Source organism: Cnephaeus nilssonii (assembly GCF_951640355.1).
Source record: "Cnephaeus nilssonii genome assembly, chromosome: 6".
NCBI classification, from domain to species: domain Eukaryota; kingdom Metazoa; phylum Chordata; class Mammalia; order Chiroptera; family Vespertilionidae; genus Cnephaeus; species Cnephaeus nilssonii.
In genome coordinates, this window is record NC_137077.1 from 44841503 (window position 1) to 44861028 (window position 19526).

The 19526-nt window shown below is 34.8% G+C and overlaps 1 protein-coding gene across 3 annotated transcripts in view; it reads right to left on the reverse strand.

Moving 5' to 3' along the window:
• The window catches only part of SCAF11 (SR-related CTD associated factor 11), an 86630-nt gene that overhangs the window by 38230 nt on the left and 28874 nt on the right, over positions 1-19526 (reverse strand). For 2 of the 3 annotated variants that reach the window (XM_079774642.1, XM_079774641.1), the window contains exons 2-3: positions 12562-12643; positions 9992-10149 (exon numbers count right to left, since the gene is read on the reverse strand). In XM_079774642.1, coding sequence (XP_079630768.1) covers positions 9992-10149; positions 12562-12622 — 219 coding nt within the window. In that variant the 5' untranslated portion in view covers positions 12623-12643. Of the gene's footprint in view, positions 1-3310; positions 3467-9991; positions 10150-12561; positions 12644-19526 lie in introns of those variants that run through there. The other variant, XM_079774643.1, reaches the window with a different exon arrangement.

Genomic DNA, 19526 nt, shown 5'->3' on the forward strand with positions numbered 1-19526 from the left:
GGAATGGGTTTATTATCTAAACAATTTAAGATGGAGTTGTCTACTAGAGTAGAAGGGTAAAGACTCTGTAGCCTGTTAAGAAAATATTAAAAGGTGATATTATTCATATCTATGGTTTATTAATAACTTAAAAAATGCCCTAGCCAGTTTGGCTCAGTGGATAGAGCGTCGGGCTGCAGACTGAAGGGTTGCAGGTTCGATTCTAGTCAAGGGCACATGCAGGGGTTCTGGGCTCGATTCCCAGTAGGGGAGATGATGCAGGAGGAAGCCGATCAATGATTCTCTCTCATCACTGATGTTTCTATCTCTCTCTCCCTCTCCCTTCCTCTCTAAAATCAATAAATACATGTATTTAAAAAAAACTTTAAAAATATTTCAAAAAGTAAAACAGGATTTTAACAATTTAATAGTAATAGTATAAAAGACCATAAATAGGAATGGAATTTTGATAAATTATCTTATATTCCCCAGTGAAAAAATGTGATTTTTACCATGCTGGACTTTGGCACACATCAAGATACACTTGTACAAGTACACGTAGGCCAGACTATGTGCAGTCCTTGATTATATAATACATTTTCACAAAGCCTGAGACTCACTTTGGGAGCAACCAAAATATAAATTGTGTTTCTTTTATTACTCTGTTAAAATTAAGTAAGTAGGCCTTGATAAAATGCTTTACCACATTCTGAATTAGGAAATGTGACTTTACTATATTAAATTGGATCAGACTGCTAGAAGTCAGCTCAGCTTAACTTCTAAGTACTATGGGTGTAGGATGCTATTGCTTTCCCTAAAGAAAGCTGAAGCTTAAGAAGCTTTACTACAAGTGGCAACAAAGCTGTCCACATTATTTTTAATAATGCACTACAAGTACCAATTCTAGTTCAAAAAACTCAACATCATGAATATGTGATTGTTGTTTACCACATTAGCATTTACTGTATGTAATTCTTAGTCTAGGTCAGTGGTCGGCAAACTCATTAGTCAACAGAGCCAAATATCAACAGTACAACAATTGAAATTTCTATTGAGAGCCAAATGTTTTAAACTTTAACTTCTTCTAACGCCACTTCTTCAAAATAGACTCGCCCAGGCTGTGGTATTTTGTGGAAGAGCCACATTCAAGGGGCCAAAGAGCCGCAGTTTGCCAACCACGGGTCTAGGTTATATTAGCCAAAGAATATTATAAGTAAAAACTTTTAAGTACTTCTTTTTTACAAAGTTTCAAAATATATTTTTATTTCTATTTTTAAGGTAAATTCTGATAAACATTCCTAAAAAGATAAAATAATAAATGAAAATATGTTCCTTTCAATGTTTATTAAAAAAAATTAAGATGTGTAAAGGCTCTGGATTTATATTCTATTTTCATAGCCTGTCCTTGGGTATAACCTTGCGCAAGTAACATAGTCTCTCTGTTTCTCAGTTACCTTATTAATGAAATGGAGATACTAATAGAACTTATTTCTAAGGTGTTTATGGGGGAAAAATGAATTAATAATCTTAGAAGAGTGTTTGGAATATATTAAATATTATATAAAGTCCTTCAACTAGCTTTACTGGACTAACAATAAAATAGCTTGGTCCATTAATAAACCACAATATGATGTATATATACCATGGTGGGCAAAAGCAGGTTTACAGTTGTGAGTATGTTAAACAGAGTTAATAAAGCTATTGCGATAATCATACCTGCACGTCTTTTTCCATACGAACAACTGTAAACCTTCTTTGCCCACCTGTGTACTTGTGAGAGACATGAGTCCTTAATAATCTTTTGTTGGAATTTGCAAAGCTCATGACATGAAAATTAAAGTTTATCATTTTATTATAGCTATTTCAATATGTAACATGAAGATCCAAAGAAGGCCAAAAATGTATTCCATATCAGATGCACTGAATCTTTCAAAAACTCTAAAATTATACAATCCCATTTTCTTTATTAAATGTCCTCTGTTGACATCAGCTAAATGGTACTTTTTCCTTTATAATGTTCAAACTGATAGTTTTAACCTGAGCCATTCCATTTTGAACTGTTCTAAATAATGGGGTTCTGAGTAAGATTTTGTTTTTATTCTTTTTTCTGTATGCATAATTGGCATGGATTTATCTATGGATTTCATTTGAAAGGTTCCACTGCTATCATGTAAAAAAAGAAAGAAAAAAGAAAAAGTAGTAGTAGTTGGAAAAACATTGCTATCTATTATCACAATCTGCATATACTTAACATTTCCTAAAAACAATCTAATTAACACTAGAAAATAAGTTAATAGATTTTCTTTGGTTCAGGCTCAGTCAATCAGAAAAAATTTCTTAAAACCAAGTTATGGTCTCCAAGTTAACAAACGTAAACAGCTCAGAAAACAAGCTACCTAGGGTAGATAAAATATCTTTGCTATTGCTACTGAGAAATGATGATATCCATTTCTGACCTTAGAATAGTTTAGCAAAGCATTTCAAAGGGGAAACAGAAAGGAAATTCAGTTACTTTGAGTTAAATCTTCATAGCATACTTCAATAAATTAAAACAGATATTTAAAAATTAAGCAGATCTTCAATTTTTGTTAAGGTAAGAAAAATATAAGCTACTTCAACACAAAGTTCAAAGACACCATCATTACTAGATAGTAAAGCATAAAATTACATATATAATGTGATGATCAAATAGCTATAATAGAAAAGTTTTACAAACAGATTTTTAATATTATTTGCACTGCCCTAATTTTAAGGCATTTCCAAAGGTACTTCACCCTTAGATCTAGCAGATACCCATTTGGAAAATTCAAAGACACTTTAATCTTAGTTTCCAGAGTCTGTATCACTAAACTAATTTAATTTGTAAGTTATATGGTTTTAAAAATTCACATTTAAAACTAATGTAGAATATTTTTAACTAACAGAACTGCCCATTCTGCTTAAGATAATTTTAGTTTTGGTGAAAATTATCCCAAATTTTGTTTCACTTATAAACAACAAAAATAAATACCCCTTGATAATTCACCATCTTGATTCCTTATATACAACAAACATACTCTTCATTAATTATTCACCTTTTAAATCAACATGGCTTTCATTTTAATAATTTTTAAAGTATCTAATTTAATTAGTTTCATAATCAAAGCAGTCCAATATCATCATTCAACTTTGTGACACAGCTAGTAAATATAATAGAATTTGATCACTGCTTTACATTGTAATGTATACTTAAAAACAGAGCTTATTTACATTTTACTGTGAATGCTCTGTATCAGTTAAGGAGGCAATTTTGATAGAAAAATATCTTCCTAATGATTTCAGTAAAACATACCCTAGTATTCTGAAGCGTTGTAAATTCCCAGCTCAGACAAACCCATATTTAAATGTAAGAACAGGAAACCTTCCTTATTTGGGAATTCAGGATTCTTGATTTCTAATATTTCTTGCTTCCTGCTGCTGCTCTATCCTCAATCACAAAGGCTGCCTACAGATAGCCCCTCCTAGAGAGAGAGAAGCAAGTGTTAAAGATAAGTGCTTAAAGACTAAAGCTCAGTATCTATGCTTAACATCAAGGTTTGTCTGTTCATGGGAATCTCTAGAACATCTACGGTATCTCTCCTACTAATAAATACAGCACATTATATAAAACTTAGTTCAAAATCAAATAAAGATGATTTAGAAATGCACACCATTAGAGGTTGATGCTTATTTTAAAGTTTTTCACCAGGACCTATCCTTTCAAGTTGATGGTTCCAAGTCACCTAGCCTGGACCTCCAAAGAAAGTGCTCACCTGTAGTCCACCTACATGTTCCCTACCACTTAACCAGTTCTTTCAAGACAGTCCTGGAGACAGTACTCATCATTCCATATTAGTGAAACTGTGGTTCTTTATAACAGCTTTCAGGAATGTATTCCTAAAGGATAATGGCTATCAGTGAAAATTAACACAAGAAAGCATTTTATCTAACTACTCAAAGGAAATCCTTTCGGGTTCTCAAAAATACATTACCACAGTTGGGTAGAATTACTTTTAATCTTAATTTCTTTTGACATTTAATAGTTAAGACTTTCTTTTTCCAATATAAAAACAGAAAATTCTGTAAACTACCTGTATAAATCATTTTACAAACTCTGATATTTAAAATTAGGCTATACAGAAATATACATTAATTTACCCAACTGGTGAAAATGGACTATTAAGTGAAAGTCTATTACATAGGTAATGAGTGTTCACAATGTACAAATTTTCTTTGTTCTACTAAAGGTTTTACCAGAGGATTAATCTACAAGATGAAAACAATGGAGGATTTGTAAAAATTAGCCACACATTCAAGTTTTGGTGAAATCAGAACTAGCAACCTCTCTAACACACTTTAAGGATGATGATTAGATAGCCCTAAATCACTTATTGCATAACTTATAACAATTAAATGAAATAATGTATTTGACAATGTTTTATAAATGACAAAGGACTAACAGTAGCACTCCACAGGTATGTTTAAATTATTATTTACAGAGCGCTACACAACAGAGAGGTTCAGGAATAAAGCAAAATATAAATTTTAGGAAAAACTGATTGAAAAAATTCAGACAATAAAATGTTGCTGAATTTGTAATTGAAAAATAGTCTAATCACCAGATGTGTAGATTTATATTTGCTGTATAAAGGAACATCTGTATATAAAATACATCAGTAGTCAAGATATAAGTCAATCATATTTTGATTTTTGGTATTTAATATTACTTCAAGAATATATTCCTCACCTGTCTGCATTGAATACTGTTGTTTGACATCTTCAAGAACGGTATGTCACCATAGTAAAACTTTCTTCATTTCTAGTCTCATGAGAGAAAACATACCTTTGCCAACTGTCCAATTTTTATTTCATTAACCTTACTTTCTCAAACTGAAGCTGTCAGCATTTGATATGAAATGGAAGGCTAAGATAAATAAATTGAGGGAGGGTAATTTGCTTATAGTAAGAAAGTTAATGACATTTCAAAAATTACTTAAAAGGTAAGAAAATATTTTTTATTTCTTAAAAGAGAAAAGAACCCTGGTGGATATCAAGAACCTTGTAATCAATATATTATTGCATGTCCCTTTAAATACAGTAAAAACTCTTGAACACTTCAAGCATGAAATGTTTCTAAGTTCTCAAACTTTTAACTTAAGAGCCAAAATTTTAACCACTTCTTGGCAACCTGCCAAATCATAAACGCTATTTTCTTAACCAGTATGTGTATGAAGGGGGTATCTTCTTGTCTATAGGAGTTCATAATTATAATCAGTTGTCACTACCACAGCCATGTGTGAGACTTCTCTAGCTTTCGCCTTTCTAATTATTGACAGTTAAGTGCTGCTTAACAATGGGGACACATTCTGAAAAGTGCAAGTGCATCATTAGGAGACTGCATTGTTGTGAAAACCTACACTATGTGCTATAGCCTATTGCTCCTAGGCTGTAAGCCTGTACAGCATGTGACTATACAAAACAAGAGAGATTAAATTGAGCAAAAGATAAAATGCACTCAAGAAACATGATATTCACAATATATATTATACTGCTGCCAGTTTAACACAGCATACTGCTTTATAGCAAACTTTTAATAGGTAGGAAGAGTAACAATTCTAAAATAACAATTAAAAGTATAGTAAATTATAACCCAGTAACATAGTTGTTTATCTTATCAAGTATTATGTACATAATGGTATGTGCTATACTTTTATACGACTGGCAGCATAGTGGGTTTGTTTACACCAGCATCACCCCAAATATTTGAGTAATGCATTGCCCTACAATGCTATGATGGCTATGACTTGAAGGTAAAAGGTATTTTTTAGCTCCATTATAATCTTACTAGAGGCCCGGTGCATGAAATTCGTGCATGGGTAGGGTCCCTAGGCCTGGCCGGTGATCAGAGCTGGCAGCCGGGGCCTTCCTTCCCTGGCTGCTGGCTGCTGGCCAGGGCCTCCCTTCCCCGAGTGCTGGCTGCCAGTAGGGGTCTTCCTTTCCCAGCTGCCGGCTGGGACCTTCCTTCATTCCATGCAGCCCCATGGTGGTCAGCGCACGTCATAGCGAGCAATCAAACTCCCAGTCTCCTGGCTGAACTCCCAAGGGGACACTTTGCATATCAGCCTTTTATATATATAGATGGGACCACTGTCATATACACTGAGTGGCCAGATTATTATGATCTCTGAACGCTGGCCACTCAGAGTGTGTGTGTGTGTGTGTGTGTGTGTGTGTGTGTGTGTGTGTGTGTGTATTGAGGCCCGTTGCATGAATTCGTGCATGGGTGGGGTCCGGCCAGCCTGGCCAGGGGGAGGGGACATTGGCGGTTGGCCGGCCTGCCTGCTGGTCGAACTCCTGGTCGAGGGGACAATTTGCATATTAGCTTTTTATTATATAGAATATATACTGAGTGGCCAGATTATTATGCATTCAGATCATAATAATCTGGCCACTCAGTGTACATGGTCTATAGTGGACCAAAATGTCATTATGCAGTACATAACTAAACTATAAAATGTGCCAAGTTAAACTTGTGTGCAAATTAAGAACTCTCAATATATTTAGACTGTATTTTGGCTCACAGTATAGGTAAAATAAGTAACTTTCTGAGTGGCTGATAAAGTTTAGTGTATTGGCTCTATACATATTTCATTAGTTTAAAGGCTATCTTTTATTTACTTTCAGATTTTCAGCTCTAATATTGATGCTTTAACAAATAATTCAGCTTTCCTTAATTACTTGTCAAATACTATGTCTTCGTTTACTTCAACATTCTATTTCTACAATTTTATAAACCAACAGGCTTACCTATTATGAATTCCTTGAAACTAAACATAGTTATAGAGGATATGCTTAACCTGGATTTGTTCTAGTGTCCTCAAGGGCAAGCAATTAGGCTATGGGCCTTTTAGGCCACCATAGGTTCCATTATCCTGAATCTTTCTGCCCCAGGTAAAGTGGATTCTATGAAATACTTAAAGACTAAGTAAATTACTTTAAAGTCCTTAGATGGCTTTTGTTTTAAATAACCAATGAACCCAAATTTTAGACCTTGAAGAGATTGAAACTAATTTTGACTTTGGATATAGATACTTTAAGAGCACAAAAAAGTTCAGGAATGTGTCCAAAACAAATATATTAGATTATTATATACCTTAACTTTACTTGTCCCTTACAGAGCACAACTCCTTCAATGCCTAAAATGTTAGCGTGAAATAAATAAATGAGTCCTTCTTTTTTGGTTCTTGATATCCATTCTGAATATTTTAATGAACCTTTAGTACAAACTTTCAGATAGCTCAGCTGAATTTCTGAAAGACACATAAGACTAGGAAGATGATCCTGAATACATTTTGTACTGTTTTCTTACTATGTATATTTCCAACTGCTGTAAATCTCACTTTGTTTTCTATTTTCCTATTACAAGTGAACATTAGCAAAATTTTAAACTGTGGATCAATTTTTTAAAATTATTTTAATTTCAGGATATCCCTTGAAGTATTTAGAAACAAATTAGCATTCAGAATCCATGTCTTAAATATCAGATAAACATTGACACAGTGATTTAAATGAAAGAATATATAAGAAAGCCTTAGCATAAGGCCAGGCCAATTAGGATACTCTGAATATAGATATTTCCTAATACTGGAATCCAAAGTAAACTGTATGCCTTCTCTTTAAAAACAGGAGTTGTTTTAGAAAAATGAGAGGAAAGAGCTTAATAACTAACCGTCATGAAAAAAAAAAACCCACTAGTGCCCAGTAGGCGTGGCTTCGTGGGTGAGCATCAACCTATGAACCAGGAAGTAACAATTTGGTCCCGGTCAGGGCACATGCCCAAGTTGCGGGCTCGATCCCCATTGTGGGGTGTGCAGGAGACAGCAGATCAATGATTCTCTCTCATCACTGATGTTTCCATCTCTTTCCCTCTCCCTTCCTCTCTCTGAAATCAATAAAAAAAAAACACCCACTAGCAAATCTAAGATCTGATTCTATTTGTCAAAGCATATATATACTTTAAAACACATCTAATTTTTAACAGACCAATAAAAGATTCAAACTAAAATTTTAGTTCAAAGACTAAGTAATTTTGTTAACCAGTATTCATTTATTATATATAATGAATAATTTATTAGTAGATTGTGCTCTTCTTAATGCTCTATTTAATGGTTTATTTAACTGATTTGATGGCTGCTATCCCCATTAGGGACGACAAAATAATTCAGAATATTCTATTTATGCTCCACTTTCATGGTTAATTACTTTATTTAAACAATACCATGATACCTCATCACAATTTATGTAATACAGCAGATAAGTACTATCTTTTAAAAGCAATTTGGCTTCAACAAAACGTTTATATCCAAAGGAGTAACACAAAAGTAAGAAAATATTACACGCAAGAAAAGTTTTGATTGTAACACTATGTATGTTATCAAGTATTTTCAACTTTAAAATATTCAACAATTTAAAAACACAGATAAGTTTAGCACTGTCTAGTAGGGTTCAACATGTACATAGTACACACCTCTAGATATATAATCCTAGAGAAACCTAGAACACATACACCGCAACAAAGCTTATGTTTGTGTGAAAGATGCATGTGGAGTGTAAGGAAGAATGGAGAATCGTGTCTATTTTATAAACTGTAATTTTCATAGAGAAAAACACATACTCAGAATATGTTGTTGAACTTCACAATTATGTAATCACTGAATACAATCTTATGAAAAGCACTGAATTGAAGCCTTTACCCATCCAGTAATACTGCTTCTCTACTGGAAGCAAAAATCTCTATTTAAAAAAATTTAATCACAAAGCAAACCAAGATGCACCAAACTCATCACAGATGAAATCTTTAGTTGAGTGGCATAGAACAGACCCCTTCTGCCAAAGACCAGTCTAGGTTTTAATCTAAACAGAACTGTTTCCAAGTATACTATTATGAATTCAATTGGTACAAATCTTTTTTCCTTCTCCCAAACCTCAGCCATAGTCAGTATACAGTTATGTTCTCCTTTCCACACTATTAATGAAAATATAAGTAAATCATAGAACTCCAAAATCCCAATTATGTAATAAGTGATTAACTCCAATGTGCTTAGGGACATCAAACAATTTGAATGTAACTAATGTTAAAAACATTTTTGAGATTTGCCTCCTTTTCTAATATTTACACACTGACAAATAACTAATTCTGAAAACAAAGTATTAGTATGACAATAAATTTTTATTTCAAAATCCATAACAATGGGCCTTATAATGAATATTCAATGTACCAGTACCAAGATCTACTTAAGTAGGCCCAAACGGAGTCAACATAATAAATACATTAAAGTCTGAAATGTTCTGGTTTTTAATCATTTAAAATCTATGAAGAAATTCAGTAATATCTCTAACTCAGATTCTGAAATTAGTTCATACTAAATTAGAAAGCAAAGTTTTAAATTCATTTCTGCACCTTAAACTATGAACCTTGGCCAAGTTATAGAATGCAAAAATCCAAATTTCCTCATCTGTAAAATGGAAGGACACTATTACATCTGCTCTGGTTATTCCACAAGGCTGACATAAAGAAGAAATCAAATAATCTATGTAAAAATCCTCTGAAAAATATAAAACACAAAGCAGACAGAAAATGTGATTACTAGTAATAAACAGTTATTATCTCAAGAGGGTCAAGTACACTGAAGATGAATTACTGTATTCTAACAGAAAAAAAAATTTAATCTGTTATGCCTATAAGGTTAAGTTTGTTTTTTTTAAAGGTATGCATTTAATTTTTTTAATAAAAGAATAAAAAGTTGAATAAAAAAATAAAATATACTGACAGAATTAGAATAATACAGGGAATTTTTTCCCAAAGTAAGGGGAACACATATTACTGTGAAATAATTTATGAAAGGCAATGTCGTTTTAGATTAGGTGGAATGAAGTCATGGTAGGAAACTAAAATATAATAATATTTATTTAACATTTAATATTTAAAACTCACCTCTGCCCATTTAAGAATACAGGACATACAGAAGACATGATTACAGCTTTCTGGAAAACCAACTTCCTTCTCTAATAGGCAATTAAGACATATTGGACATCTGTCAGCTTCACTGTACAACAAACCAGTGGTAGCAGCATTATCTTTGTCTTCTTCACCTGTAAAGTAAAGCAGCCATATATGCTTTCAAGTTCTCCAGATCAAATGACTTATATCTGTGTCAGTATCATGGACTACTACAAATTGTCCTTTCTACTACAAAGTAATTCGATCTAGATACATTACAGTAAAAATACTCATTGAGCACAATACCCCCAATATTAATTTATGTTTTTTAATAAGGAAGTGAAAATAATTTTTCACTTCCTTATTAAAAAACATAATTTAATTAAAAAACATTCATTAATTTAATTTTAAAATAATAGTGACATGGTTAAAAAATTTAGAAGTAAAAAAAGGATTATACTTGTAGTGACAAATCACCCACTCATATCTATACCTAACCATACAGTTCTACCCAATGTTTCACAACTGTTAAGTTTCTTCTCTGTCTTTTCAAGGATTTTTTTAATGCGTAGACAAGCAAGTCCTAATGCATGTTCTTTCAAACCTCCTTCATAGAAATGCTAGATCACAATAACACACCAGTTTGCTTTTGTTTGGTTGACCTATTGAATGTTCACTTATTTTTAACCTTTGGCTATTACAACAATGCTGCAACAAAAAACTTTGTCATTAAAAATTTCATGTTTTTAATAATACATAGGATTAAATTCATAAAAATGAAATTGTTAGATCAGTATGCATGTACATTTCTAATCTGAATAGGTACACCAAATTATACCCCTTACGGCTTGCACTAATTTAAACACCCAGCCAGCCATGTAACCAATATACAAAGTTATGGATTGCTAACTCAAAATAAATACAGGAAACACCAAGATTCAACATAAAATAAAACAAAAATAAAGAAGTGGTCAGCTGAAATATGAAAAGTATACACCACACAACTGGAAAATCTGGGATCGCCCTGGGAGCAAATGTCTGCACTAGTGTTCAGATCTGGAGATTAACCCTTAGGACCAACCCAGGTGGGCAAACTGTTTCTGAGAGACTCCCATATTAATCGAAGACCCTCAAATGGTGCTAGTGGTTCCAGAATCGGTTAGGGAAAAACAAATACAAATCCTCTGGAGGAAGCATCCCTAATTTAGTCCCCCAGGATTCCACAGATTAAATTTAGTCCCGATGGGCCGGACCCCAGCAGCAAGCTAACCTGCCAGTCGGAGCGTCTGCCCCCTGGTGTCAGTGTGCGTCATAGCGACTGGTCGAGAGATTGACTGAATGGTCGACCGATCTTTCAGACACTTAGCATATTACACTTTTATTATGTAGGATTTAGTTAGATACACACTGGCTTTAAATATAAAAATTTCAACTACTACACAGAATGCTTGAACAGCAGGCTAGACCTAGAAGAAAATATTTGTGACTTGAAGAGAGATTTCAGGAAACTACCTAGATTGTAAGAGACAGAGAAGGAGATGTAACCTATGAAAGAGGTTGGGAAATGAGGTCAGACCAAAGTCTAACATAATAATTGAAGTCTAGAGGAAAAGAGTAAAGGAGAGGCAATGGCTAAAGCAGTAATGACTAGGAAATGACAAAATTAAACAAAAAAACCACAATTCAACAGATAAAGGATACACAAGGTACGCTTAAAAAGAAGATATGAAAATAATCCATGCCTAGAAACAATGTAGTAAAACTGTATAACATTAAAAATGAAAATGATATTAAAAGCAAAGAGTTAGAAAAGACAGTTTATCTAAAAGGGAATGACAATTGAGGCTAAAAAGAGATTTCTAGACAGTAAGAAAGAAAACAAAAAAAATGGCTAAATAAGTGATAGAATAAAAAAAAAGGAAAAGAAAAATAAATGATGAGGGGGTAAAAAATTACCAATCCAGAATTGTATATCTATCTTTCAATAGTTTTGAAGAGGAAAAAATAAATACAAAAACTTATTTAGAGTTAATCACCAATAGACTTTCCAGTAAAGGAACTTAAGGTTTTTTCAGAAGAAAAGAAATGGAGACAGACAAACCCCTCAAATACTACCTGTATCAATATCATTTAATTTGTGATGTCCTGAAAAAAATAAACGTAAGACACCAAAATGATGGAGGACTATAACCCATAAATCTAGAGCAGGATAATCAGAGTTAAGTGTTCTAAGGTTAAAATATTAACTTTAGAAACAGAGGAAAATATCAGTGTTATTTTAAAAACAAAACAAAGAAAGTATGTAATTCCTAAAAAAGTAGAGAGCAAAAATTTAAGAAGAAAAAAAAAAGGTCAAGAAACCAAAACCCTTGATCAATTGAAAAAAAGACGTGAGGAGGAGGGAGAGAATATGTACACTCCTTATTCAGGCAGCTTATTTCAGAATTTAAGAACAAAATAAATAAAATAAAAACTTCTTGTGTATTTTGAAATGTATAAAAATGAACAGTTTAAAACACTAAGTTTGCTTTCAACATACAAGCTTTATAAAAATGAAAATTTACCTTCCATATCTTCATACTTCTGATCTCCAACATTTAAGGGATAGACAGTTTTCTTCTTCATTTCTCCTTGAAAAGGGGTTTCCTATAAGATGAAATATAATAGAGACTTTTAATGTATGCCTTCTCCCAATAATATAAAAAAAGACCCAAAACTGTAAGAAATTATTTTACACATAAAAGAACACAGTATAAGCCAGTAAATTTTGTGGATAATCCAATACATTTTTATATTCCTTGCCATCAAGGAAAAGCCTTACATAATAAGTATTAAGCAATAAAGACTAAATGATAAATTGTGTGGTCAGACATAAATAAATACAATTGGAACATAGAAAAAAAGATATCAATTTGGATTAGATTTTTCATTGAAGGTGATAGGTTATATATGTTGAGGAGTTCAAGGCAACAAAGGAACAACATAGTATAAAGGAAAAAAATAGTATTTACTGGGCCAATCTGACAAGAACAAGAGTGAATGAGTAAGTGAAACTGAGAGAGAGTGAGTGTGTGTGTATGTATGTAGTGAGGAAGGATGAGCATGTATGCCAAGAAGTTCATCAGAAAGATTACAGTGAGGGTAATGAGAGTAATAAAGAAAGCAATGTAAATCCAGTAGGGTTAGATTTTAGAGGTATCTCTAATGGTTGACTGAGAAGTTTAAATTCAATCTTATACCAAAAAAAAAAAAAAAAAAAAAAATCAATGAAACCAAGAGCTGGTTCATTGAAAGGATAAACAAGATTGATAAACCTCTAGCCAGGTTCACCAAGAAGCCAAGAGAGAGGACCCAAATAAACAAAATCAGAAATGAAAGAGGCGAAATAACAACAGACTCCACAGAAATACGAAGGATTGTAAAAAAATACTATGAACAACTATATTCCAACAAACTGGTCAACCTAGAAGAAATGGACATATTCTTAGAAAAATACAACCTTCCAAAACACAATCAGGAAGAATAAAAAAAATCTGAAAAGGCCGATAACTATAGAGAAAATTGAAGCAGTAATAAAAATAAAAATAAAAAACTTCCAGCAAACAAAAGCCCTGGGCTAGACGGAATCACAGGGGAGTTTTACCAAACATTCAGAGGAACTGAAACCTATCCTCCTCAGACTATTCCAAAAAATTCAAGAGGAAGGAACACTTCCAAGCTCTTTCTGTGAAGGCAGCATTACCCTAAACCCAAAACCAGATAAAGACACTACAAAGAAAGAGAATTATAGGCCAATATCCCTGATAAACAAAGATGCTAAAATCCTCAACAAAATTCTAGCAAATCGAATCCAGCATTACATTAGAAAGATCATATACTAAGAACAAGTGGGATTTATTCGGGGATGCAAGGATGGTACAATATCCACAAATCAATAAACATGATACATCACATAAACAAATTGATAAAAATCACATAGTCATATCAATTGATGTAGAAAAAGCATTTGAAAAAATCCAACACCCTTTCTTGATAAAAACTCTCAGCTAAGTGGGAAGAGGGATCATACCTCAACATAAAAAAAGCCTTATATGACAAATCTATAGCCAACATCATACTCAATGGAGAAAAACTAAAACCATTTCCCCAAAGAACAGGAACAAGACAGGGATGCCCACTCTCACCACTCCTGTTCCACATAGTACTAGAAGTGCTAGCGATAGCGATCAGACAAGAAGAAGAAATAAAAGGCATCCAAATTTGAAAAGAAGAAGTCAAACTGTCATTATTCGCAGATGACAAGATATTGTACATAGAAAACCCTAAAGACTCCATCAAAAAACTACTAGATTTAATAAATGAATTCGGCAATGGAGCAGGATACAAAATTAACACCCAGAAATCTATGGTTTTTTTATACAACAATAATGAACTCACAGAAAGAGAAACAACAAAAGCAATCCCATTTACCATTGTACCAAAAAAATTAAGACACCTAGGAATAAACTTAACTAAAGAGGTAAAAGACCTGTAACTCAGAAAACTACAGGACATTGAAAAAAAGAGACAGAGGAAGATATAATATACCATGTTCATGGATTGGTAGAAGCACCATCATTAAAATGTCCATACTACCTAAAGCAATCTATAGATTTAATGCAATACCCATTAAAATACCAATGGCATATTTCACAGACCTAGAACAAACTCTCCAAAAATTCATATGGAACACAAAAAGACTCCGAATAGCTGCAGCAATCTTGAGAAAGAAGAACAAAGTTGGAGGGATCACAATACCAGATATCAAGCTATATTACAAAGTCACTGTTCTCAAAACTGCCTGGCACTGACACAAGAACAGCCATATAGACCAATGGAACAGACCAGAGAACCCAGAAATTGACCCAAGACATTATGCTCAATTAATATTTGACAAAGGAGGCAAGAGCATACAATGGAGTCAAGACAGTCTCTTCAATAAATGGTATTGGGAAAATTGGACAGATACATGCAAAAAAAATGAAACAAGACCATCAACTTATTACACCATACAAAAATAAACTCAAAATGGATAAAGGACTTAAACGTAAGATGGGAAACCATAAAAATATTACAGGAATCCACAGGCAGCAAAATATCAGACATAAGTCGTAGCAATATCATTACCGATACAATATCATTTCCTAGGGCAATGGAAACTAAGGAGAAAATAAACAAATGGGACTACATCAAAATAAAAAGCTTCTGCACAGCGAAAGAAACCATTAACAAAACAACAAGAAAGCCCACTTCATGGGAGAACATATTTGCCAATGTTATATCCAAAAAGGGCCTAATCTCCAAAATCTATATAGGGAACTCACACATCTTAACAAAAGGAAGGTAAACAATCCAATAAAAAAAAATGGGCAAAGGACTTACTAGTAAATAGACACTTTTTGAAAGTGGACATACAGAAGGCCAAGAGACATATGAAAACATGCTCAAAGTCACTAACCATCCGAGAGATGCAAATCATAATGACAATGAGGTACCATCTCACACCTTCAGAATGGCTATCATCAACAAATTGACAAACGACAAGTGCTGGCAAGGATTCGGGGGAAAAAGGAACCCTCGTGCATTGCTGGTGGGAATGCAAACTGGTGCAGCCACTGTGGAAGACAGTATAGAGTTTCCTCAAAAAGTTAAAAATGGAACTCCCATTTGACCCAGTAATCCCACTTCTAGGAATATATCCCAAGAAATCAGAAACACCAATCAGAAAGGACATATGCACCCCTATGTTCATAGCAGCACAATTCACCATAGCTAAGATTTGGAAACAGCCTAAGTGCACATTAGCAGATGAGTGGATTAAAAAACTGTGGTACATCTACACAATGGAATACTACGCTGCTGTAAAAAGGAAGGAACTCCTACCATTTGCAACAACATGGATGGTCCTGGAGAGCATCATGCTAAGCGAAATAAGTCAGTCAGAGAAAGATAAATATCACATGATCTCACTCATTTGTGGAATATAATGAACAACATAAACTGATGAACAAAAACAGATCCAGAGACAGAGAAGCATCAAACAGATGGTCAAACTTCAGAGTGAAGGCAGGGGAGGGTGTGGGGGATGGGGGGGGGGGAAGAGATCAACCAAAGGACTTGTATGCATGCATATAAGCCTAACCAATGGACACAGAGACACAGACACTAGTGGGGGGTGAGGGCATGTGCTGGGGAGTGGGACTGGCCAGGAAGAGGTCAATGGGGGAAAAAGGAGACATATGTAATATGTAATACTATATGTAATACTTTAAACAATAAAGAATTTAAAAAATTCAATCTTATAGATTCCCCTGAAGAAAACTGACATGATAAAGTGATGCAAATAATTATTTTAAAAGCTTGATCTGCCAGCAAAGCACAGGATGGATTACAGTGTGGAGATATTAGAAGCCAAGAGATTTGTATAGCTAGGGTAACTGGCTGTGAAGTGAACAGAAAAGCAAAAAATTAAAGAGCTGGAAAACTTCTAAGATTTGATGACCAAATAAATACAGGGAAGGAATCAAAGATTATTCTGGCCTAGAGAACTAGAAAAATGGTGATTACAAGAGGCAAATGAGAAATGTGGGAAAGGGAATTAATTTGTTAGTCATGAGGAACAAATGCATGAGGTAAAAATTGTTTTTTAAATCAACTCAGAATTATTTCTTGAATTGATGCAAGATTTGACTGCAATGAACTATTGAAATACATTTTTGGATAATTAGTTTCCTAAATAATTTACACATGCTAGTTTCTACATCTATTGCCCAGGAAAATTTTCTATTAGGTTAAATAAAAAGAAATGCAAAGGACTGATTTTGGGTCAAAAACCAACTGTAAAGTAGAAGATAAAAAATTTAGTAGCATATGTAAAAATAATTTAAAGGTTTCAGTGGAATAAAAATTTGAAATGAGTTAGGATTAAGTTACTTAAAAAGAGTCAATTCAATCACAGTCTACCTTAATAAAGTAGAATGTCAAAAACAAGATGCTGCATTCAGCCTACATATGCAACATCTGTTTTAGTGCTGGTGCTGTTCTTTAGGGACAAACAAAATAATGAATGTCCAGGGAAGGTGACTAAAATGGTGGCAGCCCTGGAAATCATATCATATGCAGAAAGGTAGGGCAGTAAGAACATAAAGATTAAGGAGAAGGTTAGCAGTTATCTTAAAATGGAATGGGCTGTTCTGAAGGGAGGTAGAATAATCCTATCTAATAAAAGGGTAATATGCAAATTAGCCATCACTCCGCCACACCCACAAGCCATGCCCACCAGCCCATCAGGGGCAAGTATGCAAATTAACCCAACCAAGATGGCTGCAGCCACAGAGAGCAGGAGGGAGGCTTGGGTTTCCCCGGTGATGGAGGAAGCCAAGCTTTCCACACACCCTGGCCAGTCCAGGCCTCCACTCAATGCTACAAAGTTTCAATTATAGAAGGTAAATAAATTTCAAAAGAAATGGCACCAGCCACGGAGCAAACAGAAGGCTTGGCTCTGCTCCAAGATACAAAGTTTCAATTGTAGAAGATAAACTCCAGATACCAGGGCCTCCGCTTGGGTCGCTGGGGAGCATGGTCTGCCTGCAAACCACCACAGGCCCCTCGCCCAGGCCACACCACGCCCCAAGGGAACCCCCACTCTGATCTGGGACATCCTTCAGGGCAAACCAGCCGGCCCCCACCCGTGCACCAGGCCTCTATCCTATCTAACAAAAGAGTAATATGCAGATTGACCATCACTCCAACACACAGGATGGCTGCCCCCATGTGGACACAAGATGGCCACCACAAGATGGCCAGCAGGGGAGGGCAGTTGTGAGGGACCAGGCCTTCAAGGGAGGGCAGTTGTGGGCGATCAGGCCAGCAGGGGAGGGCAGTTGGGAGGGACCAGGCCTGCAAGGGAGGGCAGTTGGGGGTGATCAAGACTGCAGTGGAAGGCAGTTAGAGGTGACCAGGTCTTCAGGGGAGGGCAGTTAGGGGTGACCAGGCCTGCAGGGGAGGGCAGTTAGGGGCAATCAGGCCTTCCGGGGAGCACAGTTAGGGGCAATCAGGCTGGCAGGGGAGTGGTTAGGGGGTAATCAGGCTGGTAGGCAGAAGCGGTTAGCGGCAATCAGGATGGCAGGCAGGTGAGCAGTTGGGAGCCAGCAGTCCTGGATTGTAAGAGGGATGCCCGACTGTCCATTTAGGTCGATCCCAGTAGAATCAGACCTAAACGGGCAGTTGGACATTCCTTGAGGGGTCCCAGATTGGAGAGGGTGCAGGCTGGGCTGAGGGACACCCCCCCCCTGTGCATGAATTTCATGCACCGGGCCTCTAGTCTAACAATAAAGGTATTCAAAGATAGGCTCAATGACATATTGTGGGATTCTTTTTAATTCAAAAATTTATTGAGTGCTATAGCCATACTATTAGGCAATGTCCTAAGTACAGAACTGATTAAGACAGAAATTCCTGCCTTTATATTCTAGTGGAGAAGGTAAAATAAATAAAGTAAAATATCTGGTACATCAGATGTTGAGAAGTGTTGTGGAGAAAAAGAAATAATACAATTATTTTTAAAAGCCATACAATTAGCATGGCTAATAAGTGAGAAAGCAGAGAAGCTATTATTTCATAAATAGTATTTAGAAAAAGCCTTTCTGATAAAATGACATGTGAATTAGCAATCTGAAAGAAGCAAGGGAGAGAGGTGGGAATTGTATTCTAGGCAAAAAGAACAGAAAATATGAAAGTTCAAAGACAGAGGAGAGGATGTCTGGTATGTTCAAGAAACAAAAAGAAATTAATGTAGTTAGAATAGAGTGAAAGAGAGGAAAAGCAGATGAGGACAGAAAGGTAATAGAACATCAAGTCATGCAACACCTTAAAGACAGGTAAATACATTTGCTTCTTTGAGTAAGATGGGCTTATAGATTTTAAGCAGAAGAGTAGCAAAGAGAAAAGCAGAGGCCAGCAAGAAGACTACCGCAATAATCTAGAGGGGAATGACAATACTTGTACCAGAATAGTAGCAAGGGTGATGAAAAGTACTCAGATTCCAGCTTGTTTTCAAACTACATCCATAAAGATTTGCTGACAAGATTGAATGTGGGGTATGTGTTAGAGAGCAAGAATCCAGGATAATTCCCAAGTATTCTGACCTGAGCAACTAGAAATGATGAACTTGCTGCGACAGAAGATTACTTTAAAAATATTCAGAGTCACAGGTTACTCTACTTGATATTCACTCAGAACCACAGTATCAATATCACCTGGGAACTTGTTACAACTGCAGACACTGCCCCAGATCTCAAGAATAAGAATCTGCATTTTATCAAGATCTGTACATGATCCATATGTACATTGAAGCCTAGGAAATACTGCACTAGACAACTTGCCAATTTAGTTGATTTTAGAGTCATATTGTGTTCCTGTATGATCTATAATTGATAGTAATTCTTTTTTTGGGGGAAAGTCTATAATTGAGTATAATTCTTGATTTTGA